Source organism: Meles meles, chromosome 18 (genome assembly GCF_922984935.1).
Source record: "Meles meles chromosome 18, mMelMel3.1 paternal haplotype, whole genome shotgun sequence".
In the NCBI taxonomy this organism is placed as follows: Eukaryota; Metazoa; Chordata; class Mammalia; order Carnivora; family Mustelidae; genus Meles; species Meles meles.
In genome coordinates, this window is record NC_060083.1 from 41012614 (window position 1) to 41040319 (window position 27706).

General features: G+C 39.0%; 1 protein-coding gene across 1 annotated transcript in view; it reads right to left on the minus strand.

Annotated features, from left to right (window-relative positions):
* Nucleotides 1-246: 246 nt before the first annotated feature.
* Nucleotides 247-27706, minus strand: part of NPEPPS (aminopeptidase puromycin sensitive) — an 84220-nt gene continuing 56760 nt past the window's right edge. Inside the window, exons 7-23 of the mRNA XM_045984803.1 lie at nucleotides 27608-27704; nucleotides 27463-27496; nucleotides 26503-26617; nucleotides 24010-24174; nucleotides 23034-23138; nucleotides 22539-22599; nucleotides 20042-20151; nucleotides 19086-19149; nucleotides 17204-17343; nucleotides 15537-15671; nucleotides 13929-14148; nucleotides 9497-9639; nucleotides 8992-9048; nucleotides 5188-5295; nucleotides 4581-4736; nucleotides 4223-4270; nucleotides 247-1894 (exon numbers count right to left, since the gene is read on the minus strand). Coding sequence (XP_045840759.1) covers nucleotides 1742-1894; nucleotides 4223-4270; nucleotides 4581-4736; nucleotides 5188-5295; nucleotides 8992-9048; nucleotides 9497-9639; nucleotides 13929-14148; nucleotides 15537-15671; nucleotides 17204-17343; nucleotides 19086-19149; nucleotides 20042-20151; nucleotides 22539-22599; nucleotides 23034-23138; nucleotides 24010-24174; nucleotides 26503-26617; nucleotides 27463-27496; nucleotides 27608-27704 — 1911 coding nt within the window. The 3' untranslated portion in view covers nucleotides 247-1741. The remainder of the gene's footprint in view (nucleotides 1895-4222; nucleotides 4271-4580; nucleotides 4737-5187; nucleotides 5296-8991; nucleotides 9049-9496; nucleotides 9640-13928; nucleotides 14149-15536; nucleotides 15672-17203; nucleotides 17344-19085; nucleotides 19150-20041; nucleotides 20152-22538; nucleotides 22600-23033; nucleotides 23139-24009; nucleotides 24175-26502; nucleotides 26618-27462; nucleotides 27497-27607; nucleotides 27705-27706) is intronic.

Genomic DNA, 27706 nt, shown 5'->3' on the forward strand with positions numbered 1-27706 from the left:
TGGTAAGTCTCCAGTTAACTCCTGAATGCTAACTCTAAAGATCTCCACAAGATTTCTGAGCACCAGAACGAATTTAGAAGGAATCTTAGGATTTTTCTCTTTAGTAAAGTATCACTCATTAAGCAATTCAGAAATTGGATTTTCTTAGGCTCAGAAAATCCTCTGGTTGTAAAACTTCTTATAATCCTAGTGAATGACAGGAAAGTTTATTGTTTCTTATGAAAGAAAATAAAAGAAATCAGGACATCAATTTCACATTGACATTTTTATTAACGCCAACTGTTTTTTAATTATTATTTTTTTAAAACAATAGCACAAAAATGTTTCAAGGAAGCAGTCTCACAATCTGATGACCTTCTGAAATACAGTCAAGCCACACCAAATATGAAATTCCTGTTAATAACACAAAACAAGTATTTTTAAAAAGGAAAAATAGAAAGAGGAAAAAGAAAAGGAAAAAGGTAAGGGCAGAGGAAAGCAATGAGATGTAGTTAAAACTCACTGGGTCAGGCAGGTGAGGCTTATTAGTAGAATACACTGTTAAAGCAAAGAGTGGCACACACAGGCTTACGGTCTTTGCTGTTCTACCCAGTCACCACTAATACACGGCCCCCGGCAGCGGCGGCCACTGACTTCTTCCACGAACACGGTGAACCGGGAGAAGCCAGTGTTGATACTGTCATGAAGAGGTTTAACCGTTGGCCTGTCGGACAACTACGACCATTTTGTTTGTTTTTTTAGCAGAATAACTCCTTCAGGACGGTCTGGCTGAAAACCCTTTCTTTTCTATGTGTCACCTATATGCATCTCAGGGCTCTTAAAAGTTGTCTTTAAAAAGAAAGAAAAAAAATCATGTATATCAGTTTCTCTTATTTAATGTGGCTATAAAAGATGTTTCCTTATTATTTCTTTATCTCTAAGAAGGACACCGGGGATGGAGGTTGGGGGTGGAACTAAGAGGAAGAAAAAACCCAGACCAGGTTAGTTTTTGTTTTTTTTTTTTTACTTTTTTTTTTTTTCCTTTTGGCCAGGGGTGGGGTCACACAGAAGGGAAGGCATGGAGGAAAATTATGATCCTTGGTTTAGATTGAGTTATGCAGGGAAATATATCTTCCCGATCAGTCCCCATGCCAAAAAAAAACCCCAAAAAACAAAAACAAAAAAACCCCAAAACAAACCAAACAAAAAGCCTAACAAACCCCAAAAACCAAAAAAAAAACCCACTTGGAATTATGCACAGATTCTATGTTATACCAGCTATCAGCCTTTCACGTTTAACCATTCCCAGCAATGGACACTACCCTCGGCTTGTAGGCTGCTTGCAGAACCCACTTCACAAAAAATCTTCTTCACCCAGAAGCCTCTCGTTTCCTTTTGGTAGGTTATAAAAACAGAACATCTGTCATTAAGAGGAGAGTGTTAAATACTTTTAACCACTGACAAGGCTTCAGGAAGTTTCACAGTTTCGTTATGCTCTATTTTATTACTATCATATTTACATTTTTATTTTTTATTTTTATTTTTTTATTTTTTTGCTGAATTGCTGATTTTCCTTTTTCAATAGAATTTAATTCTGGAGTGTGAGCAGGAACCAGTTAACTACATTCATTGTCCAACCCCCACTGGTTTGAAAGAAGACTCCAAATTCTCTGCAAGTGAATCAGCTGTTCAGTAGCCCCCCTCTCCCCCACCCCCCAACAGCCAAGCAGCAGGACCACAGCAGCGGTGGCGCGCGCAGGGCTCACGCTGTAGGGGGCGAGGACTTTCGCTGAAGGAGGTACTGGTGAATGCTCTCAGCATCTCGCTTTAGCCAAGCAGCATTCAGCAGGATATTCTCACAACACTGCTGGATGGTACGCTCAGCTGACGGAGCTGGGTGACTCTCGAAGAAAGCCTGGCGTAAAACAACCCAGAGTGTAGGATCAGTACCAGCAATAGTAAGAAGGTAACAGTATCACAGCTCAGGAAAAAATACCACTCCTCTGTAAAGGATTCAAAAGCTATCATGAAAATTTACCACTGCCACTCCCAGGCTAAAAGAAAACAAGCAGCTACTTAGACTGCACACAGGAATTCTTCTCCAAATACACACTTAAAATTGAATCGAAAATGAAGAGATGGAACCTATGGCCTTTCTTTTAGTGTAGGTGCTAGAATTAGGCTTGGGACTCAAATCTAGGCTGGATCATGTATTAACCTATGAACTTTTCGTTAAATTAACTCTTCTGTTTTCTCATTTATGAGAAACTATTTACTCCAGAAGATTCAAGAAAACCCCATATAAACTGTTAACATAATAGTTGGCAGGCAGAGTCTTTAAGGACTCAAAACACATTCCGGCTGCTTCTAACAGAGAATAAACTGCGAAGGATGATAAAACCATGAAGCTTTGATAGACTCACATTTTTCATACAAGACTATTTCTGAGTTTGTTGTAATTTATTACAAAGCTTATTGATTAAAGATGCAATAAACTATTTTCTAATGAAGTATGCCAAGATTCACAGAAAACAAAGCAACACTTGGGGCGCCTAGGTGGCTCAGTTGGTTAAGTGTCTGACTCTTGATTTCAGCTCAGGCCATCATGATCTCAGGGTCCTGGGTTCACGTCCCGTGTCAGGCTCCACGCTCAGTGGGGCGTCTGCTTGGGATTCTCTCTCTCCCTCTGCCCTCTCTCTCACTCTCACTCACTCTATCTCTCTCTCTGAAATAAATAAAAACTTTAAAAAATGAAAACAAAGCACCTCTTAAATACCAACCAGCGAAAGGATGGGGGTCTTTACTTTGAACTCATCATCACAGGTGTATAAGGGAGAATGACTAATTCATCAGATTAAGTCTAGAACTTTTAGAAATCAATAACCTTATTTTATTTACATACATGACAATGGCTCCTGCTCCAAGGCTCTTTAGGGCCTGAGTAAGATACAACACTTCCCCTCAGTCCATCTCCACAAACAGCACTACCATTTACGTATTAGAAACCTGGGAATTATCCTCAACTCTTCCTTCTTCCTCTGCCAGGTATGTCCACAACACAGAGAAGCCACTGAGTAAATAGTTGTTGAACCAAAGATTAACAAAAGCAAGCCCCCTGAATTTCATTACTCCATCTCCCCCAAGCTACTTTATCATTCTTGCTTGGACAGTTAGCATCCTGACATCCTCTCTTCCCCAACCCACACTTTCTCCGCACAGCAGTCAGGCTGAAATTTTTATCACACAAATCACATCAACTCACTCTGTTTATAAGCAATTCAAGGGCTTCCCGCTTTTAGGAAAATTTTCATACAGCCTATAGGGCCCTCCACGGTCTGGCCTCTACCTATCTTACCAGCTTCAGCGCAGCCACTCACTGCCCTTCCCCTCCAAACCCAGTGTATGTACCTTTCCATCAGAGTACTTATATCCTTTACAATAAGGGAACTGTTTGCACAATATACAATGTAAACTAAATGAAGGCAGAGATCAAGTATCTTACTGTTTTCTCAAGCTCTGAACTCTTAAAATCTTATTCCTAAAATGGTTCGCAGAATGAATGAAACAACACTACAGCTCTTAGAACTTCTAAATTTACATCTTATAATCCCACTGCCTTCAACAAGAGGAAGGTGAAAATGACATTTCAAAAGTACTTCACAATTAAAGGCAATGGAAGGCTTAAAGATTTTTCTCATCAGTGTAGATTTGTTCCCTAAATGCTGAACTTTACCACTTAACTGATTATTATCCTTCGTAAAGGCTAAGAGGAGAGTCCCTACATAGCCATCTTCTCTCCCTGTGCATATGACAGATTACAAAGTTTATTAGAAAGGAAAAAATAATCAAGGACCTACTACTCCATTCCAGTTGTTACTGGTGATGTTAGTTACTCTAAATAACAATCTTATTATCACCCCATTTTATGGATGAGGAAACACAGGGAAGATCATGGGGTTAAAAACATGCTTGAAATCACATAGCTAAACAGGGCAAGGGATGGTTTTCTACTTAGACTGACTGATTCCAAGGTCCATGTTTATTCAACCATATTTCAATGCCCTCAACGATGATTCCAACCCCAAATTCTTCAAGCATTAAAGACACAACCCAAGTGGTCTTTTTCCAAGCACAAACAAGGATAAATACAGCATTACCCCATTACCTGCACTGTATGATTACAATGTGGCTTATTAGTTTTTTACTTACTACCTTGAAAAGTAAAAAACAGCACTTTGCTTACCTTAACCTCTCCAGCCATTTTGTCAACTGCAAATCCCTCAACTGACAGCTGAAAAAACAACAGGTTAAACAGTAAATGCAACTAAAAGAGGTTAGGAACAAAATTCCATTTATCCTAAAAATGAGTCATTCTATTCTCTCCCAACTTTGGAATATTCTAGAGGATGCACGATGGGTTAAGGACAAGCCCTTTAATAAAGCTAATAACTATTTAAAGAAACTCTTTTTCTTTTCTTTTTTTTTTTTTTTAAGAAACTCTCAAAGAGCGAAAAGACCATCATCTACAGGCCTAGTGAATCATGGATGTCCTTAAATAACATCTATGATGAACAAGTTACTCCAAATAAATCTTCACATACCTTTATTAGTCTGGATATTAAGAATCCTCCCTGGTATCGATTATAAAGTTCTTCCCAGTTGTCTTTTATAAACTTCCAAGCAGCCTTCCTTCCATGCTTGCTGCCTCCAGCCACTCCACCAATTACTGATACAGTGTCCTGTGGACGTACCTCTTCCTAAAAATAGAAAGGGAACTAAAAATCTACTGTATTCAAAACATCTTCTGGTGCTAGAAAGGGCAGATACTTTTGAGGTACCCAAGCAATCACACTGAAGACCCTCATTCCTTGTTTTAGGAATAACTGGCACCAGAAGCTTCTAGCAAAGAGAAGAATGTTTAACCTAAAGATAAGCCAAATTGAGAATGAGGCATTGAGACAGGTACAGATAGAAGGTCGGTACTGGGATAATTATGCTTTCCAGTTTATTTCTGCCTCCAACTATTCTGATTCTCACCGTTATGGGGTGATATACAGGTCAGTAGCAAAAGCCCATTCCATTTTCCCCAGACTAAGAGGAAGCCTCAGTTTAGGGTTAAAGCAGATCAAGAGGATACTGAATCAAAGACACTTGCCACAGATCAGTGGGTTACAATTCCCTCTGTAGGCAGTTTTTGTTGTAACTTACAGAAAGTGCAAACGTGAGGACTTTTTGAATCAATTCAGGTGAAAGAGTAGCCCCAAGGACCCTTTCAATTCGGTTTTTCTCTTCCTGCATATCTGCTTGTTTGTGAAGCTACAATGAAAAAATAAAGATATAGTTAACTCTCCCCTAGAAGTTATGCATATGCTTGTGTGAGCTTCTCCCCCAAACTTTTGCTCTATATCTCGCTGGCTGAGATTGCACAGTATTAAATTAACAAAAGGAAATACTTTAAGATGTTCAGGCACTACATTTTTTTTTTTAAGATTTTATTTATTTATTTGACAGAGAGAGATCACAGGTAGATAGAGAGGCAGGCAGAGAGAGAGAGAGGGAAGCAGGCTCCCTGCTGAGCAGAGAGCCCGATGCGGGACTCGATCCCAGGACCTGAGATCATGACCTGAGCTGAAGGCAGCGGCTTAACCCACTGAGCCACCCAGGCGCCCCAGGCACTACATTTTTCATACGCCAATACAGTAAGTCACTATGTAAGTCTGTACTATGTGAATGGCTTGTCATCAGTTCTGAGCAGTTTAACATCAAGGTCTGAGGGATATATGTCTGACTAATGTTCTATGTTAGATGTATAAACTAATCATCACTAATACCACTGAAGGTCATCAATTTAATCTCTAATAGGAAAAAGTAAATGTTAATTTAAAAAAAGATTTTATTTACTTATTTATTTGAGAGAGAGAGAATGAGAGAGAGCATGAGAGGGGGAAGGTCAGAGGGAGAAGCAGACTCCCCGCTGATCAGGGAGCCCGATTCGGGACTCGATTCTGGGACTCCAGGATCATGACCCGAGCCGAAGGCAGTCACTTCATCAACTGAGCCACCCAGGCGTGCCAATAAATGTTAATATTAATTCATGAGTCTCTGATCAGTGGGATTCTGTATCATCACATTTTTTAACTGCAAAATCAGCACATGCCAAACACAGAAAATTGGGAAAACAGAGAGGCATAAAGAACAAATTAAATTATCGGGGCACCTGGATGGCTCAGTCGGTTGAACGCCTGCCTTCAGCTCAGGTCATAATCTCAGGGTCCTGAGATCGAGCCCCACATCAGGCTCCCTGCTCAGCGGGAAGTCTGCTTCTCTCTCTCCTTCTGCCCCTCACCCTCACTCACATTCTCTCTTTCTCTCTCAAATAAGTGAATAAAATCTTTAGAAAAAAAAAAAAAAAAGAAGGGGTGCCTGGATGACTCAGTGGGTTAAAGCCTCTGCCTTCGGCTCAGGTCATGGTCCTGGGGTCCTGGCATCAAGCCCCGCATAGGGCTCTCTGCTCGGAGGGGAGCCTGCTTCCTCCCCTCTCTCTCTGCCTACTTGTGATCTCTGTCAAGTAAATAAATAAAATCTTAAAAAAAAAAAGACAAAAAATTAAAGTATTGATATGTACATTACCAATCAGAAATAAGACCCCCTTACAGCTGCTATTTTGTGACCTTTAAAAAATATTTAAATTACAGGTAATTTTATTTTCTTTATACTTTTATAGCCTCTAAATTTTCCACAGTGAATATACCAAGTCTTTTTTTAATCATTAGAAGCAAAACATTATACATGTAAATAATTAGAATTACAAAGGTATATGAGGTACCTCTCCAAGACAACTTAATTTATAGATTCTGCTGATCATCTCTCCCACTGAAGATTCTATACTGACCAGTGTCTGCAGACCCCATCACAGGTCCCAGTATCCCCTTCCTTTCCTTTGGACTCTTGAGCAGCAGTGTGGTAAAATAGGAAGTCAGGAGATCTGGGTTCTAGTCTTGTTTTGCCTCTAACTAGCTGTGTGATCTTAACTAAGTCCTTAACCCTTCTGGATCTCAGTTTCCCCAGCTGTAAAATGAGTGGGATGGACAGATAATTTCTAAAGGTCCTTTTCCGCTCCAATACTCAAAGTCTGAACACTGGCTTTCAGGAAGCATTGTTTTCCCCAAGGAGAACTTGTTACACTTGACCACTAGATGGCACCATAACACCACATTCCAAACACACTTTGAAATAAAAGTTTGGTTTTGTTTTTTTTTTAATCCTGCCTCATTATTCCTAAATTACCAACAGAAAACAATCCTCCTCATCTTCCATCAACCGGTTCCTTGAAGAAACTTAATTTGGTCTTCATTAGAGTTCTTCTTACAGTAAAGCAGAACTACAGTCAGCTCCCTTGTATTAACAGATGCAAACATTTACTAAAATATACATAGTAGTGTATAAGTTCTTTAAAGTATGCCAGGACATGAAAACGCCCAGGTTATTTGTCACAGGAATTCCAGAACCCCTATTTTTGTTCCATACTTTTATGGAAAAGACAAAACCCACAAATATCTAATTTCATCTACAAAGAAATACATGATTTATAGTGCACAGGTTCACAGAATATTGAGAATGAGAAACGACCAACCCAAAGTATACTTTTCCTATTATTAGAAAGGAAACTCTTGCACAAGATCAGTAAAGTGGCACATTTTGAGTTTCTTAAAGTTTCTATTTTTCAAAATACTTTAGTCATTTAAATAGGATTTGTTTAAAACTAAATACTAGAAATTAGATTTGAAATTCTGATCCACTTGAGATCAGAAATGTCCTTAATCCATTAAGGATGGAAGTAATAAAGCACATTTCATTCCTGTTCTGGTTATTTCCCTCCTTAAGTGCAGGTCTTTAAATGAATGGGCTTTATAGGTCTGACAGGTAATTTGGGTATTTACACACACTTTGCCCATTTTATCTGATGGTAATAGATTCAGCTCCTTCCACCACTGATGCAATCAGAATAGTTCAGTTATTTCTTAGATTGATAACTACATGGACAGGGGCTTAAGCAGCATTTGTTCCACAGTATTAGTATTTGAGTTTAATTATAGGCCAGCCACCCTGGGAAAACTAGAGAGGCAATGCAGGCAGGTCAGTTAATTTCCTGTCCATTCATAAATGGAGCACTGGTATAGCTCCATTTATGGAGTATAGATCAAGTATAGATCACTTGAGATAGGTGATCATCTATCCGCCTTCTTTCTTTAAAGGATTTTATTATTTACTTTTTATTTACTTGACAGGAGAGAGAGAGAGCACAAGCAGGGGGAGCAGCAGGGAGAAGGAGAAGCAGACTCCCCGCTGAGCAGGGAGCTTGATGCAGCGCTTGATCTCAGGACCCTGGGATTATGACCTGAGCCGAAGGCAGACACTTAGCTGACTGAGCCACTCAGGTGCCCCCATCTATCCCCTTTCCAAGCACAGACACAAACCTTGGGTAGTACCCTAGAAACTTTACACTGAAGGGAAAATTTTTAAGAACCTGACATGTTAATCAAAATGAACATTTCAATTTTTACATTTAAGGTGCATAAACTTATGAATAAAAAAAGAGAGGCGAAATTAGATGACTTTTGGCATTGTATTGGTAGTATACATGAACAGACATTACGTATTTCTCCCAAGGTTTCTTTTCTTTTTGAGAGAGAGAAAGAGAGCGTATGTGCACATGCATGTGGGGGGGTGGCGCTGAAGGAGAGAGAGAATCCTAAGCAGACTGCCTGCCAAGTGCACAGCCCGACACGGAGCTCCATCTAATGACCCTGAGATCATGACCTGAGTTGAAATCAAGAGTTGACTAAGCCACCCAGGTGCTCCTTCCGCAGTTTCTTAGTATCTGCCCGTCCGCAATACGCATATCTGCACGTATGTCTTTTGCCCAGACTTTTAGCCACCTAAAAACGCGCACGGTCTCTGTCAATCCATGTTCAAGGGCAGAAAATGGGAGCCCTTCCCAAATTTACTCACCTTTAGCATAATGTCTAAGGTAGTGCCATCACCATGCTTCAGAACAGTCAGATAGACCTACAGAGAACACAGGAACAAAAAAGAAGGCATCTGATTAAATGTATCTTCTTCCAAATAGTCCAATGTTAAGAAAAGACATAAGGCAAATCAAACAATTTATAAATAGCTGTGTGTGGATGTTACATACAAATTGTGGCAAAGAGCTTAGAGCCCACACTGAAAAGCAGCAAGGCAGACAGCGCGTGGTGAATAACAGCAGCACACACCCGTTCTCTTGGGGGAATGTGCGCTGATCATCACCTTTCAGCACCAGAGTCTGGCCTAAGAAACGTTAGACAAAGGGCACGCTGGCTACAGAACACTGAATGCACCTATTAAATCAGAATCAGACATGATTTGTGGGTCAGTACTTAGGTCATTTTTGGTTCCCACTAAACACATTCCACAGTATACACAGAATGATGCAGTCACTTAGAGATCAAGGTTATTCATCATGAAAACGTACAGGACTCCTCAGATCAGCGGAGAGAATCTGTTTCCCTTCTACGTGGTCTTTAAACCGACGACGGGCTTCTTCTAACGTTGCCTTATGTCCTGCTTTTCCTAGTTTGCCCAGAACCAAGCCCCTCAGGAGTGCATCTAGATGACCTGATTAAGAAGTAAAAGAGATACGAAACTGTTTAAAAATCCTGTTTTCACAAATATGCTACCTGGCTATCCTGTAATTGTGTTATACTACGTCTACCATCTTGAACAAACACAATCAATTACCTTAGTACTTGAGAGAACACCTGATTTACATTATTCAAATCATAAGAGTGAAATGAAGTGCTAAACAGATTAGCTAAACAAATAAATTTGCTGACTTTGTCTACAAATGTCAACGATCTGAATTTATTAAATGTTTACTCCATCTAGGAAAGTACACTGCTAAGGACTGTATGAAAGGAAGAGGCGGAACAGGCTTAGATCATGCGGTTTTGACCCAAGATTCAGAGAAAGGTCACATACGGAACTAGTATGCTGTGTATAATAAACTGAAATCTTAGATTTAAAAATCAACTTCTGACGGATCTATTGACTCCAAAGATGTGTAAATGCTCAATAAGCACATAAGGAGAGGCTCCACATTGGTGATTAGGGAAACACAAATCGAAACCACAGTGAGATGCCACTTTACACCCACTAGGATGACTGAAGACAGACAGACAATAACAAGCACTGTTAAGGACACGGAGAAATTAGAACCCTCATACATTGCTGGTGGGGTGTAAAATGTGTGGCCACTTTAAAAAACAAGCTGGCAATTCCTAAAGAGGTTAAACAGAGAGTTACCATACAATCCAGCCATTCCACTTTTAGGCATATACCCAAGAGAAATGGAAGCATTACGTCCACACAAAAGCTTGTATACACACATGTTCACAGCAGTATTCACAGCTGTCAAGTAGGAACCATCCAAACAGCCATCAAGTGATGAATATACAGAATGTGGTACGCCCATACAATAGCATATTACTCAGTTGTAAAAGGAATGCAGTACTGATAGACAATGCAAAATGGACGTACCTTTGAAACATTCTGCTAAGTGAAAAACGCGAGACACAGAAGGCTACGTAGGGTAGGAGTCCACACATATGAAATGCCCAGAGCAGGCAAATCCATAGAGACAGAAAGCAGATTACTGGTTGCCAGGGATGGAGGTTGCCAGGGAATGGGAAGTGACTGCCAATGGGTAGGGAGTTTCTTCTAAGGCTAAAGAAATTGTTCTGGAATTAGATATGGGGATAGTTGTGTAATCTTGTGAACAAACTAAAAAAGACTAAGTTGTATACTTTTAAAAGGTCCATTTTATGATATATTGATTATATCTCAAAAAAAGAAAGTTAACACCAGCAATGACGGATTGCAATACCAAAATGGACAGGTAAGTCGTGGCATATTCACACAGTGAATACCACTAAGCAATAAAAAGGAATGAACACACTGGATGTATCTTAAGTATGATACTGAGCAAGAGAAGCCAGATAGAAGAACAGAATATATATTAGCATTCCATTTATATAAAGTTCTAGAAGAGGTAATATTAACCTAGGATGAAAGAAGGCAGAACAGTGTTTGCCTGCAGGGGACAGGCAGGGGACACCTGAGTGGCAGGGACTGACTGGGAAGAGGTCCCGAGGCAACCTCCTTTGGTGTATGCATTTGTCAAAAGTCACGGAACTGTAACATTTACACTGTGCGCCTTGCTATACCTAAATCGTACCTCAGTAAAAAGTAAGTTTAAGAAAACCACAGGAGATCAATAGATAACACAAGAGGACATCAGTGAAGAACCAATTTGTAATTCTGGCTCCGGTACTGACTTGCAAGGCAATGTTTTGTTATTTTGCTGTTTGGCCCTTCCATCTATAAACCTAGAAATTTAAAGACATTCTCCTTATTTCATAAAGCTCTGTTTGAGCCCCCAAAGTTTTACACATTATCACCATGACAAAGAAAGACAACATCTGCTAATTTGCCTGTAACTGTCTCCACATACCCTCTCCTGTCTTGTTTCTGGGATCTCTGTTCCTGCCTAAAGCCAGTCCTCCACTGGATCTGACCTCTCTCCAACACTTGGCCATCGCTCCGGCAATTACTCCCCTCTCTTCACACCACGAATTTTTTGTTACTATTCCATCACTGTCATCAGCACAAAAACATGTTATAAAATCTCCCGCTTTGTTAAAAAAAAAAGTATCTCCACTCACCTAGCTCTCTCCAGACTACCCCCTTTCAGCAAAAACTCCTTTAAAAAGCTGTCTAAGTGTGTTGTCTCCTCTCCCCCTACTCCCAGTCTGGAGAATCCAAAACTGGTCACCACCACTCCACAAAATTTGCCAAGGCAATCACCAATTCTTTACCTTGCCTGACTCAGAGCAGCATTTGTCAAGGTGGGTAACTCTCCAACTGTACTGCCTTTTTTTTTTTTTTTTTAAGATTTTATTTATTTGAGAGAGAGACAGAGAGAGTACGCACAAGACAGGATAAGGTCAGAGGGAAGCAGATTCCCCACTGAGCAAGGGAGCCTGATGTGGGACTCAATCCTGGGATCCAGGATCATGACCTGAGCTGAAGGCAGTCACGTAACCAACTGAGCCACCCAGGCGCCCCTCCATCTGCACTGCTTCTTAAGCTGTCTGGGACATCTCCTTGCTCCTGACTCTCTCACCTCACTGGTCAGTGAGTCTCCCCAGCTGATGCCTCCTCTTCCACCCAATCTCCAAATCCCAGCCTAGCCTAAGACCTAGTCCTCAGACTACTCTCTCCACCTACATTCAGGCCCTGCATGATCTCTAGTTTCGTGGCTATATATACCATCTACGAACTAAGTGGATTTATCTGGCCTAGACCACTAGGTATGATACTCTCTAGGATGTTTAAAAGGACCTCACATTTCTCATATCTAAAACCCAACTCCTGAGAGCCCCCGCCCCCAGCCTGCTGCTGCAGCAGTCTTCCCCATTCCTGCAGATGGCAACTTCGCTCCTTCAGTCTTGAGGCCAGAATGTGGGGGCTCCTCTCACTGCACCGCAGCCAGTCCACCACCAAACAGATTCAGTTCTGCCTTCAGAACCACCACAGAATTTACCACCTACAAGTGCAAGCTGCAACCAGTGCCTCAACTGCACTTTGTAACCTATCTCCCCGCTCCTTTCTCTGGGCTCCCAACTCCAGTCTGATTTCCACAAAGCAGAGTATATCCAGTCATGTTCTGCTTCAGCTCTCAAGTTCGCTTCTCATACCACTAACTGTGAAAATCCAAAATACTGTACGAGCTCCCACAGGTCCTACAGGAGCTGAACCGCTTCCACTCCCTGTCTCCCTCACTACTCTGTCCTGACTGATATCACAACGACCCCAGCATGCTTCTGCTGCAGGCCTTCTGCACTGGCTGTTCCTGCTGGACCCTTTCCCTCTGAATGGCCTCCCAGCTCTCTCTCAGAGGTCTCTGCTTATGCACACACATCACCTCATCACGAGGGATGGCTGCTCTGACCACTCTATGAGCTACTGGCCTCTTCCTCTTTGTCTACCTCACCTATCGGTATTTTTCTTCATGATGCCGCTACCACCTAAAATATCATGTATTTAATGATCTGCTGTGCCTCCCACTAGAAGTAAGCCACAGGGCAATGCTTTCTTCACTGCTGTACCACCAGCTCCCAGAATAGAACCTGGTTATTTACTAGGTGCATAAATATTTGCTGAATCAATGAAGGGAAAACACAGAGCTCTAGGTAATTGTTACTGTTGCTCTTACTGCAAAAGACCCCCTCCGGGACAAGACTGCTTGGGAGGGAAATACCATCTTTCGTTATTTGCAGATGGTATATGTGCTGCCGAAGCGAGCACCGTTATTTGCAGATGGTAGAAAATAATTATATATAAAGCCTTCAGGTCACCCACCATTCCCAACATGTACAGGACAGCAAAAGAGTAAATATATGATTACAGAAATAATCAGAGGAGAGAACACATGGAGAAAGTAAATAACTTCCTTAGTTCAGGTACTGTCTCTCAGTGTCTTTACAAGTTGTACATATAAGGTGCCTGGAATTTAGGGTAATAATAAATAAAATAATCCAAAATTCCCTTTAGCTTTCCTTGATTATAGATCAGCCTTTGGAATGCTGTAAAAGATTTCTATGTCCACTATTTGTTTTCTTTACAAATCATATTTAACCGTGAATACACACAACCACCACTGTTTTTACCTTGCGACCCATGTAATTTCACCAATAAACTTAAAAGACCTAAGAGTTAATTTATGGTGAGCTGAATACATAGTAACATCCAACAGATACAAAAACATTACTGATACTGTTAACAACGGCTGAGTAAAAAAGGATCTATTTCTCCTCCATTACGTCCCCATTCAGCATACCCATTACCTTCGCCAGGTTTGGGGTCCCAGCCCAGTCTCTCCCCTATAGGTGAAAAGACATCTTTCACAAACTCCTGGATTTCCTCATAGAAGTCTGTGTGGGACAAGAGAGTTGAGAGAATCCCCAGGTTACAGCTCAGGTCGCTCCACACAGTATAATTGGGCTCATTCACAAAAGCCTCCATGACTTTTAGAACCTCTACAGTGCTAATGATTCCAGCTCGAGCCTGGGATAGGAAAAAACATAAATTAATCTAGTCTTCAAACAAAAACTAAAACAAAAAAACACAAGCATGCATTTTCAGCGTTATCTACTGCTAGTCAGTCATGTCTCTGGTTTAAAGGAAATGAGGCTATATAAATTCAGGGGATTATTTAAATAAAAATGCTATCATGACAACATTCCTTATTTACTTTTTTTTTGCTATTTATAAAAGAGCCAAGTAAGGAAGCACACTTGGTCTGGTGACAGATGGTGGCTATGCGCGCAGTGAGCGCAGCACGAGGCACAGACTTGTGGAATCAGTACTCTGCGCACCTGAAACTCATGTAACATTGTGTATCAACTACACTTCGAAGCGAAAGAAAGCAAGAAAGAAAAAAAAAGAAAGCAAGAAAGAAAACAATTAACTTCTATTTCTATCCAGTGTCTGGGCCTTGGTTTTCTTTTTATTTTAAAAATTCTCAGACTTTCAGAAAAGATGCAAAAATAGTCAGGGCTTTGGCTTTTGACAGAGGCTCTTTCAAAACTGGACCTGCACACTGTGTCAACGTCAGCCTGTCCTTCACTCATTTCTAAAAAGGCAAACTGGAAGGCGCTACAAATTCAGAGTCCTTTCAGAATTAACTAACAGAGCTAGGAAAAAGAACTTCTGTTACAGCAGCCAACTGCACAAACACACCACTCTCCTGGGACAGGTCTCTCTCAGCAATGAGATCAGCAGATGTGAGGTTTTGTGCATCAATGCTAATCTGTGTTTATACAAAGGAGGAATCCAAAACCAGTTACTGCAGAGCGGAGGGAAAATTTCAAGTCCAATTTAAAGGAACACTAGGAGGAATCTCACAATTTTATCACAGACATCTGGCAATTTTCTAACCTATGTTGGAGTCATAAAGATAATGCTACTAATTGCTGATTTAAATCCTTTCTGGAACAAAGCCAAATATAACATAATTCTAAAGCTAATGGGTTATTATTATATTTGAGTAGCAATGGAATGTTAAAAAATACTAGATGTTTCCAGCGAAGTACATCACCATTTTAGAACGCATAAATCACTCTGAATTAATTATTTAAAAAAAACCAACACATCAGTAGGGAAATTTCTTCAAGGCTCATACCTATTTCTACCAAAAAGAATTTCTGCTTTACAAAGGATAGTTTTAGTTGCAAAACCTGCCTTAGGAGTAGTGAGATGGGATTTGTTTCTGGTAAATTAGATGTGTTTAATCTTGTCTTGTTAATTAATAATTAGTCATTGGTTCTAGTCCCAAAAGGTGTTCAACCTTCAGGAAGAACCATATTCTTCTAATTATGTTTCAGTCAGACACTCCAGGAAAAACAAAATCCTTTAATCAACAAAATCCATCATACTACTTGAGGGAGGCTCACCAAGGAGAAGAGGTCATTCTGTAATCCAAGTCGATCCACAGGGGGCAGAGAAAGGTCACGAATGCCTGGTAATAAACTTTCCAGCATGGCTGAGCTATACTGGGTCCGATAAAATCCAACTGTTCCCAGGTTTAACTGAAAAGACATCCAATGGGCATTATTAATTAAACAGTTGCTTTTTTTTTTTTAAAGCAATCTTTAGCAGGTGTGAAAAGTGTTCTGGTTTTCGTTTATCTGAGCAAAAACAACAAAGCTCACATATGCAGGCAGGGATGAACATGAAACAACACGTAAAGATAGAAATTGGTTGAGCCTGGGTGGCTCAGTTGGTTAAGCTGTCTGACTCTTGATCTCAGCTCAGGTCATGATCTCAGGGTCAGGAGACTGAGCCCCATGTCAGGCTCCAAACTGAGCTGGATGGTAGTGAGGGTGGGAGTCACATGGACCAGTTTCTATCCACTAACAGTGGACAGTTTTAAGTTTACAGAAAATATTTACTATATTTAAGAGTGCATGGACTGTGGAATATCTGAGGAAGACTAAGCCTTTACACTCATCTACTCAGCCAGACTCTCAACAGAATAACAATGCTCAGGTACTAGATTTTAAGGAATTAAGGAGACTTAAAAGGTAATTTCACATGATTTGTGGAGTGAGGTAATCACGGACTGTCATTATTCTCTATAAGCTATTTACCAACAGGCAAAAATATTTCTTTTTTTAAAAGATTTTTTATTAACATATAATGTATTAGTAGCCCTAAGGAAAAATATTTCTGATAATACTTATATACAAAACGCTCTGAAGGTAAAATAATAGCATAAGATATAAATAGTTTTCTATTTATATGTAAGTATTTTTTTAAAATTCATCTCACAATACTACAACTGCTGTTTTATTGATTCCCTTTACCTTTCATTACAGGAGTAATACCTTTATTTACTCAATTACAATCACTGAGTACATATGTTTTTCTCATTTGTAAGAAAAATTTCATACAGCTACATCATCTTCCAGATATAATTTCAAATGGTGGTAATACACTATTCCAGTAAGTAAAATATGTATTAGAACAAGGGGAAAAATGGTCCTTTTCAGAAAAGCAAAGAAGTCTGAGACAACATATAATTCCTATTAGGAACCTATAACTGGGTGAAAAGTCTAGTAAATACTTTCATTATGAATGGTACAGGGTACAGGATAATGAAAAATCATCTTTACCAACTGTTATTTTTTGTGAAATGGTTTCCCAACCTCAGTTACAGGATTTCACATTTCAGTGACACAATCTTATTATTATATGTCTGAGCTCACTTGATTATAGCTGTACATTTCCAATGACAACACATCATCAAAGTTAACATCTCATCGCAATGACAGCGCAGTTTGAAGTTGCAAGACTACAAATCTTTTGGTTAATGTGACTTTACACATAATCTACTATTTTCCCCCCCTTGATCCCATCTTTTAATATCTGCTTATCTATCACTTCCTTAACTGAAGATATCTAGACTATATTATTTGAAAATTGGCCCTAAATTTCTGTCTTTGCAAGTCCTAGTCTAAACTAATGCAGAATTTAGAGCCAGCCTAAAATGCATAAGGGGAGTGAGAGAAATCAATCAATTTAGGTCAGATAAAAACAGGCAGGCCATTTCTAGACTCACCTTTACCCACTGGTCTGGTTTGACATTTTTCAAAACCACGTTCATCTCTGGCTTGTCCATCAGAATTTTCAGTTTGGCATGGTTGGGATCTTCACTAGTAGAGATTGTGATAGGAACCATCCACTGGGGACAGTCTTCTCCTTAAGCAAGAGAAGAACGAATAGGAAACTTGAGAAATAGTTTGTCACTGGAAGAAAAAGAGGGTAAGGTGGAGAGAGAGGACAGGTGTCCTACACATGAACTTGAGTCTAACTGTTAAGCCAACAGCTCATGTTCAATGGTACATAAACTCTTCCACAACCTGAATAATACTAGTATAAAGGAAGAGAGGATTTATTAACAAAATCACAATAGTCTAAAAAATAGAGAACAGTTTATTCAGTTGTAGAATCACAAATATAGTGATTTTGTCACTTTCCCTTTACAGAGCAATAGAGACAGTAATGATTCTACTGTTAAGAGAAAGTTCGAGTAGGTACAAGCTCTCACATAGCATTTAAAAACATTCTAAGGTGCAGGTATATGTACTGCTGAAACACTGAAGGGTTGATTTTATTTCTGTGATAGACACGACAATCCCTGGAGCTGATGGAGTCCACCACTAAAAAGTGATAGCTGAAAGTCAAAAAAATTTTAAGGCAGATAACATACTGCCTTTTAGGTATCAGATAGCAAAACAGACTCTGAATTAAGATACTGAATAGAATAGAGTCACTGCCCAGTGCATTAATGTAAACTATTAATAAGTTATATACTTTATGCTACTAGGCTAAACGACCAATCAGAATTTTCTTCTAATGTTGGGATAGTTCAGGTTTTATTACTACCTATACTGGTCACAGAGTATTTGAAAAAACTGCAAATCCTGTCAGTCCTACCATGCAGACTGTTATGAGGCAGCAAACAGAAAATGTAACACTTCAGGATTTATTTTGGATAATAAACCTGTCATCTGACTTGTCAGACATAGTTATTTAAAGAGTAATTCTAAATGCTAAGCAAGGTAAGGATGGAAGGCTGTACTTCTTGACCCTAGTAGAGTCACCATATTTTGGAGGGTGGAGCATAAAAACGTATTGGTGATTCTGATATTAAGATTTGTTATTTTAATTTTAATTGTTATTTGTTATTTTAAAGGAGGTGAGAAGGGTGCAGAGAAACACTTCTAATTTTCTGAGCAAAAGAATCAATGAAAATTGATCAACGAAAAGAAATATTTGAAAAACCAGAGTCGAGTGGTGGTTAAAGCTATAAACTCATGTAATCCAACTATTTTGTTTGAATTCTTACTCTTTAACTAATTAGATAGGGACCTTGGGCCACTTAACTAACCCAGCTTTGCCTCAGCTCCCTCATTATAAAAAGGAAATAATACTATCTACCTAATGAGGTTGCTGAGACTATAAAAGAAGGATCAGTACTTCCAAGTACTACTAAGCTATACCGCTTAGCACGGTAACGGGTACATAATAATGCTAAATAACGACTGGGCTTTATTTATTTACTTGTTCATTTACTTAGTATGCCCAAGAATTAAGAAAAAAAAAAATTAACTACCCACACAAGTGTGCACCAAGGCTTCTTTTAGGAATGAAGGCTAAAGACATTACTTCTTGGGTATTCCTAATTTATTCCTTATAGCTTCCAATAATACACAGAGAGAATTTCAAAAATCAAAGAATATCAAAACACTACAAATAGCTCATGAATCTTTTTTGATTTCCTAGATTTCATTTGTATTTTATTACCATTTCCTTATTTTTTTTCTTATTTTTAATTCTATTAAAAATATTGAAAAATGGATTATTTCCTATTAATTGGAACACTACTCATATGGTATTCAAATTCATTTATCAGCTCCCACTTATAGCCACTTGCTTACCAACATAAGGTCCACTGGCACAGAACTTCCTTTGGGACAACCTCAATAATCTGTCATCGTCTACCTAAAGAAGGAAAACAAAAGCTAAAATAGTAGTATTGACTTTTTTTTTTTTTTTTTGGTGGAGGCAACACTTCTGTGACAAAACAGAAGGTGAAACCAGGACAGACAAGTGTCCCAAACCGCGACAGTGATGAAGATGATGACACCACATAATGGGAGAAGACACCACTTCTCATTTAGGCCTCAAAATAACAGTACTTTAAATAAAAGGCCATGTTTTACATAATGAAGGGATTTATACGCACACAAGAACTTAAAACTATTACCACTTCCACAAGGATACATAATAAATAACAGTACAGCAAGCTGTTTTAATCTTTATAGAGGGAGGTTATGTCATCAGACTCTTCTACTTCTAAGAAGTGGCAACCTTAGATTAGCATGTCAGGAATTCAAATTTTCAGAGTGACCAATAAACATGAAAGAGGCACACAGCTTGGTTCAAAGGCTGTGCTTAAACCAACTCTGCAGTCCTGGAATAAACCCCACTTGTTCATTTTAGATTTATACCAAGGGGTGCCTGGCTGGCTCAGTCAGAAGAGCAAGCAACTCTTGATCTCAAGGTCATGAGTTCAAGCCCCACATGGGGAATAGAGATTAAATAAATAAATAAATAAACTTAAAAAAAAAAAAAAGAACCCATCAACAAGTTTACAGAGTTTTCCTTGGGGACAGTGAAAGTAGACAACAGTTTGTTTTCTCCTGTAAGTATGTATGATTTTAATGATGTGGGGGACAAACAGTCAGAGATAATATATCGCCAAGGAAACAATGCAAGGGCTGGGTTCAATGTTACCTAGAATACTAACGTACAGAAAAGCAAACCTAATGACACTGACTGAATTTCATTCCATGCAGCGGCAGGGAAACTGGAGGGCCTGTTGTAAGGTTACCTGTTCTGCTTCCACATAAATGAGGGGGAATCCCATCTGTTTGGTCCAGGTGTTCATCACCGCTGCTATAGGTTTACCACTGGCATTCTCTAAACTTTCCCAGAGATCCTCTAAAAAATAAACACAAACAATGAAAATCTAAAATGTTTACGTTTTTGTTTTCCTAAACAAACCAAAAATTTTTGTAACTCCTGACATCACATTGGTAACCAATTCTTTTTTTTTTTTTAAGATTTTATTTATTTATTTGACAGACAGAGATTACAAGTAGACAGAGAGGCAGGCAGAGAGAGAGGAAGGGAAGCAGGCTCCCTGCTGAGCAGAGAGCCCGATGCAGGGCTCAATCCCAGGACCCTGAGATCATGACCCGAGCCAAAGGCAGAGGCTTTAACCCACTGAGCCACCCAGGCGCCCCTTTGCTAACCAATTCTTTGGTTCTTTCAGGTTCAGGAGACAAACACGAGGTCAAATTAATGTCCCTTCACCTCCACATTAAATAAACTCTATTACAAAAACTGGTCTTAAAGTCTAAGATGTCCTTAATTATCCCAATGTACTAAAAAAAAAATCACAAATTATAGGGGTGCCTGGCTGGCTCAGTCTGTGGGGCATGCAATTCTTGATCTCAGGGTCATGAGTTAGAACCCCATGTTGGGCCTAGAATTTACTTTAAAAAGAAATCACAAATTATAATAAAAGATAAACAGGTGAGTTCAAACAAGAAGAAATGGAACATATTCAAGATCACCCCTAAACAATCCATATAAAACCATCATACCCATTCAATTAACAGAGGTTAAAAAATACTCAGTGCTCTGAGGCTGCAGTAAAACTCACATAGTCAAACAGCACTGGTGGTCAAGTAAACAAAAAAGCAATACACTGTAATACACACTAGAAGGAGGACATGAACAGAGGAAAAGCCCTTCAAGAAAAATCCAAAAAAAAATAAAGGCTTCATGAGAGTTGGGCTTTTGGTCTGCATTTTGAAGAGGAGTTGTCCATTAGACTGACAAAGGGAAAAGGGCAATGCAGGTAGACAGAATAAATGGTCTATGTACAAAGAAGAAAAGTATTAAGAAAAGACAGAAAATATCAGTAACGCAAACGTTCAGTAAGCGGAAGACAGAGGCCCAGGTGGCAGTGAGGCTGAGACAGCAGGCGGGGCTGGCGGCCAGGACCCCATGGGGCTCTACTGTGCAGGGGAGTGAAGGATCGCAAGTGTTTTTAATCAGCAGGTGAGGTAGTCAGAGACTTGCTTTAGAAAGATGACCCTGGGCAGCCTCAGAGTGAGAGAGAAAACTGAAGAGAGTGGGGCAGGCAAGAAGTACTAAGCTGGTAGGCAACTATGGAGTTCAAGAGAGATCGTGAAGGCCTGGATTAAGGAAAGGGGAGTGAGGAGAGACAATCAAAACCACGGATGGGGGTTGCACTGTGTCTGAACTACCAACTGTCCTTCATAACATCAGCAAACCAAGAAACGGTACAAGGTAGGCCTCTCTGTGCAAAGGGTGGCATCTAAACCAGGGGCACTGGCTTTGCCCAGAAGCTTGTTAGGCAGATCCTCCAGTCTCTCCCCAGACCAACTGAACTACAAACACTTCCGCAGACCCCGGGTCATGGTGTGTACGTTACAGCTTACGCACTATAAGGTTCTGTCCTCAGGTATTACATGTATGCATGCTAAAGACTCAGAAAACTTATAGGAGCACATTTCCCTGTAGCTCAGCTTTAAGGAATGGAATGCCTTCTCTTTTATAAACTGAGATGGAAATTTACGGTGGGAGGTCGGGGAGGTGGGAGGAGAGAGTGTCAGGTCTACATCATGTCCTGAACAGAGAGGCAGATACACTATTTTTTAATTCATGGGTCACAAACCTCAGAAACAGCCCATGGCCAGTCCTCTCTGAACTTGTCATTCTATTAGGTATTAGTGACATTACACAAATCTTGCTTTTAAACTATTTTTGTTCACTGAAGAACTCAAAACTCCAACTCTGGCTCTTTTTTATCTTCAATCAACTCATACCTTTGTTCTTTGTTTTGGCTCCAATACACAGTAAATCACAGACCACTATACACTCTTAAACTACTTAAAAATCTTAAACCTTCACTCAAACTCACTGAACTAATTTCGTAAGTCCACTAAAAAATGGTTAATTTGCAGCAATTTTAATGGCCAATGGTCAATTTAGGCCCCCCCCCCCCCCCCCCAAAAAAAAAGCCCCTATGAGCCACCAAAAAGAACAAGTTCTGGTAAGGTAAACCGAACTCTTCAGACTCTCTAAGGTATCAGGACGTTGAGCTATGGAGAGCAGAGTCCTGGAGGGGGACCGATTCATGCTGATCCATCACTTAACACATGGCACCAAACAGGTCAACTTTGTTTCTATCTATCACATGGAAGCTTAAGCATCTGGAAAAAAAGTAAATGTCCCACTCTTGCTAGAGGGCCAACACCTCCTCTTCACTGCTATCGCAAGCTCTTAAAGATTACCTGTGGCAGCATTCTTTTGTTGGAACTTGGTTAAATACATGTTCATTCCTTTCTTAAAGTCCTGAGAAAACACAATTTTTAAAATCCAGGAGATTAAGACCTTGGAATTTATAGTGTATTTGCATATTAGTACTCAAAAGCTAATTTACTCAAATTAGCTGAGTGTCAGACTTACTGAAAAACAACTATCCGTCATAATGTCTACTGTCATTTTACTTAAGAATGCATCCTCTTTGCCTTGTATGTCTGTTTTTAAGTTTTATACCAGCCTCCCACACATCCCCCAAACACATTTATACATCATTCATCTAAGAGACCGTAAGAGTCAATATTAAAAAGAAAGGAACATAAGCCAGATCAGGGTAATATCCTTCCAGAGTCTAGAAAAAATATTTAGGAACTTAATCTAAATAAATGTAGACACTTTTTTTCCCATGCAAAACACTGTGATTTCACCATAAAAGGATGGAAGACTTTTTTAAATGGCTTTTTTACCTTATCCCCAATGTAGTCATGGAGCATTCGGATGACAGATGCACCTTTGCTATATGATATAGCGTCAAATATCTCATCAACTTCAGCAGGATGGCCCACACTGACCTGGCAGACAGTGTGATTCAGGGTTATGACAGGAAATGAACAGCCTCTAATACTGAATGACATAAAAAGCTTTCTATGAAAACCCTCCTAACTCATAAGACACTCTTCTGTCTTTAGCTCACTCATGAATACATAATGATGACCCTTAAAAAGAGTGTAGTAAATAAAATGGGGAAAAAAAAAAAAGAGTGTAGTAACTAACAGTAATAAAGTGGAGCATAGAACATGATCCCCATCATCTCTGCAGGTCTTGGCTCGGCTTTGCCAGGAGGCAAATCACCAGGGATCATTTTATTGGGGAACTGGGAGAGGGAGGAAGGGACAGATGATAAACATTTGATTTCTTGCTACTGTAATGGCTTACAATTACATAGGAGCCTGGTTAAATATGCCGAAGTAGACTATAAGTCTAGTTCTTTGGAGGCAAAATTTGTCCATCTAAACTAGCCAAAACAAGGACAGGCTAAGTCAAAAGAAATAAAATATATATAAAAACAGACAATGACAACAATAAAAGAATATGTTCAGAGCTTTCTTTGAAGCAAACAACAGAATCATAATGTTCTCTTGCGCATACTGCCCAACAGGCATGGTTTTCCCATACTAGTCGATAAAAATGTATTTAATGAATGCTTATGGGTATATAGCACTTGCCTCCACAAAGATAAAATTCTTAAGCTGCCTACCTTAAAAAGAAACATAATTATTAAGTCTTGTGAGATTTCAAGACTGAAAACATGAACTAAAAAAAAAACAAGTGAATTGCCCATGCAATTTTCTTTTCTTTTCAGGCTCCTAAGTATCTCTATAAAAAATTACTTATTTCTTCAGAAATGAGAGCAAAGGACAATGGTTGAAAAGTGTGGCTCACTTCAATAGGATGGCTGTTATCTAAAGCATCAAGTTCCTGGGCACGGGTGTAATCGGCAGATACAAACTGAGTCCAGATATCATACTCTGGGAAGCAGTGGTCTACACACAAATATTCAATCCATGATGCAAAGCCTTCATTTAACCAAAGATGAGTCCACCATTCCTAAAAATAAAAGAAATAAATGTGTAAAGAAAACAAAATTTTCATCATTCCACTTATATAAAAAACTCACATGTCCCTCCCACTATACTCTACAACTTTTATTAAGCCAAAATTCAGGGGAAAACATTCAGTAAATAACTCACATCTCTAAACAGAAAAGATGCTTAAAAGAGATGCTACGGAAGGCCAACTGGTGATTCTGGCATTAGGCCTAAGGGACATTTCAAAACATAGCTAAGTAACTATTACCAAAGCTAGGAAAAAAATGGAAGGAAAAGGGAGGGAGTGAGGGGAGAAAGCCCTTAAATGGAAAAGAGGAAGAGAACAGATAAATGTAGGCAAGAGACTATATATATGGTCAGGTAACATTTAGTTGAATAAACCAGAAAGCTACCAGAACCAAACAAGGAAAACTGGAAAAGATTTCCATAATGACTGACTGACAAGTTAAAACTTTCTAGATAAATAGAAAAGCAGTACTGCTTATACAAAGATTAGGTAAAATTAACATAAGTTTCATGGCAGTAAGTAGTTTAGTAATGAACGGTGTTTAAGTACTTATGGATTATAAAATTCTCACCTGCTAATAAAATTTAACAGTAAAATAGACAAAGAATATAAATGAGTCCAAGATAAAATCAACTTTAAAAAAAATCAACTTTTTAGAAAGATTTTATTCTAAGTTTCATTAAAGTTGATTAAATCTCTTACAAAAAGAAAGCAATGTAAGAATCCAAGATATATGCTTAAGGACTAATGTAATGGTGAAAAGAAAAAAGGCATTTAAAATTCTGAAAAGATCAAATATTTACAATATTAAGTGATGAAAGCCTATCTGTCTAAGTGGTTTGTATACTTACTTCACTAGTAGCCTCCAAGAAGATAAGCTGGTACAGAGCTAGTTATTCACCAACTTATCATGAGCCCTTAAATTTCAGTTAAAGAAACAACTGACATCAAATAACTATAAGGTCACTCAAATTCAGTAAAAAGTTGTTCAAAGGCTATATGAGAATGTGCACATTTTCCCTACTAAAATTTATTGCTGGTAGTTTAAAAATAAAATCGTAAAAAAATAAAGACTGCTCAAAGCTAACAAAAAATTGGTAGCAAAGAACTTGCTACATTTGGAGAAGAGAATATTTCTGTACATGTTGGAATACACGTATCAGCATACTTAATTCCACATGAAATTATATTTCAAAACTATTTTTCACCCCTAAGTAAAAATTTAAACATCTAAAGCAAAAGGAACTGGTTTAATTTCAAGGGCTGGCGTTCTTTAAAAACTGTCTCAGACAGGGGCGCCTGGGTGGCTCAGTGGGTTAAAGCCTCTGCCTTCGGCTCAGGTCATGATCCCAGAGTCCTGGGATCGAGCCCCACGTCCGGCTCTCTGCTCCGCAGGGAGCCTGCCTCCTCCTCTCTCTCTGCCTGCCTCTCTGCCTAGTTGTGATTTCTCTCTGTCAAATAAATAAAATATTAAAAAAAAAAAAAAACTGTCTCAGACATGTAATGGTTGCTAAATGTCTTACTGTCTTGCTTATTCCTGTGACATATGGACTCAACTAACATCCAAGTCAGGTTCTGCTCTTTGGCAGCCTAAAATGCTATCAGGGAATCTGGCTGGCTCCAGAACCTCCAGTTCTTTCCTTGCAGAGGTACTTCTAGTTCACTCATTAAGCTCTGCTCCCAAGTTCTAACACAACTAGCCAACATAGAGAGTACTTATTTGGAATGAGAGGGAAAGATCAAGACTTGAGAACAGAGATCATTCACTGCAAACACTGTAAAATTCACTGCAAACATAATAAACAATAATTCAATGGGACAGCTGGAAATTTTATTATACTTAACAGTTATTCCCTAGTTTCATTTCTATCAAATTTCAACTTAACATTTTAGGCAATGATAAAACTGACTCCTAAAAACATTGCAACCTAATGGATTATGTTCAGGTTACTTTTCAGCTACTTAACTACATAATAAATACGCTCAAGAAACTACAGTTAGCCTGGAATCTCTGAATCTAAGAGGAGTCTCTTTCTCTCACCATAGTATTATGACTTTACCATTTGCAGGCAAATTCTACAACAGTTTAGGAAATATTTTATGTTGAATAAAGACCGTCCACATTCTTTTTTTTTTCCACATTCTTTTGATTGACAAAGATACTCTGATAAACACTGCTGAGCAGACCTTCTAAAATAAAGATTTTCTCTCATTCATTTTTAGTACTATGTTCCAGCCAAACCTGAAATACTATGTAGCCAAAATAATGTTCAGCAGGATGAAGATAAATATATTTGAGCACTTAAAAATATTAAATACCATAGTAACAAGATTTCCAAACCATTGATGGGCGAGTTCATGTCCCACAACCAGAGCAACCCACTGGCGTGATGAGGAACAGGAGTTTTTTGGATCAATAAGCAATGCAGTCTCCCTGTGTTTAAAAAAAACCTTTTTTTAAACAATGTTAAGTATTGCAATAAAAGGAGGCATACACAAATGGGGGAGGGAGAGTCAAACAGTAAATAAGATGGTCAAGTTAGGCTTTAGAGATATCAAAAAAACATTTCCTCAGAGTGCACAGAATAGAAAAAGTTCTGGGAAGATTAAGGACTATTCCAACAGAATTCATACAACAGAATATCAAAGATGAGACACAAGTTTAATCATCAGTTTGTAAATAGGACAGCTGTCTGAAAGTTTTAAAAAACCTTGTCTAAAGGATTAGGGATTATTGTGCTAGAGGGAGGAGACAGTCCTCCCATTAAAAGAAGGGGAGTGGCAAATAGGGGGAAGATGCATTCCACAGTCCCAACAAGAACACTGAGCAGGCTGTCCAAAACTTAACTCATCAAAGAAGGCGGGGCAAAAACTTGTTTACAGATCCTGCTTTAAAAATTATACAACCTACATGTTTGTATTGTGGTGACAGATAAGTAAAAACTTGGCTAGAAAACATTAAAGCAGAGATGGTTCTTCAAGCTGGAAAAATAACTATAAAACTCCTGGGAGGAAGAGGAGGCACCAAAATGAGAAACTCAGCCAAAAATAGATCTAAAAATGTTACTAATGCCAGATGCTCACTTTAAAATCTTACAATCTCAGATAGTAGCACCAGAGGGTGTTCATCTGCGTTCCTGAAATGTGTGCAGAAGTGGGGGAGGTAGGAAAATTTACAGCAGATCATAAAGCAGAAGCTACTCAACTGTGATTAGAAGTGAAGCTCTTATGAAATCAGTGACTGAGAAGATAAGGCAGGGTAATGAATCATTAACATACCTATAAGTAACAAGGCCCCAGTTCTCCATGGCACCTTCATAAAATAAATATAAACATTTATTGATATACGTACATACTTCTTCTTCAAAATCACAAAATTCAAAAAAGTTATTACAATTCAGCAATAAAATGAAATTTACTTTACCAGCTGCAAAGTCTGCAATAGCAATGAGATCAATTTTAGGTAGAGGATAAGGAACATTGAAGTAGTCCTTATAAAAAGGCAGGGTTTTAGCAGCAACCT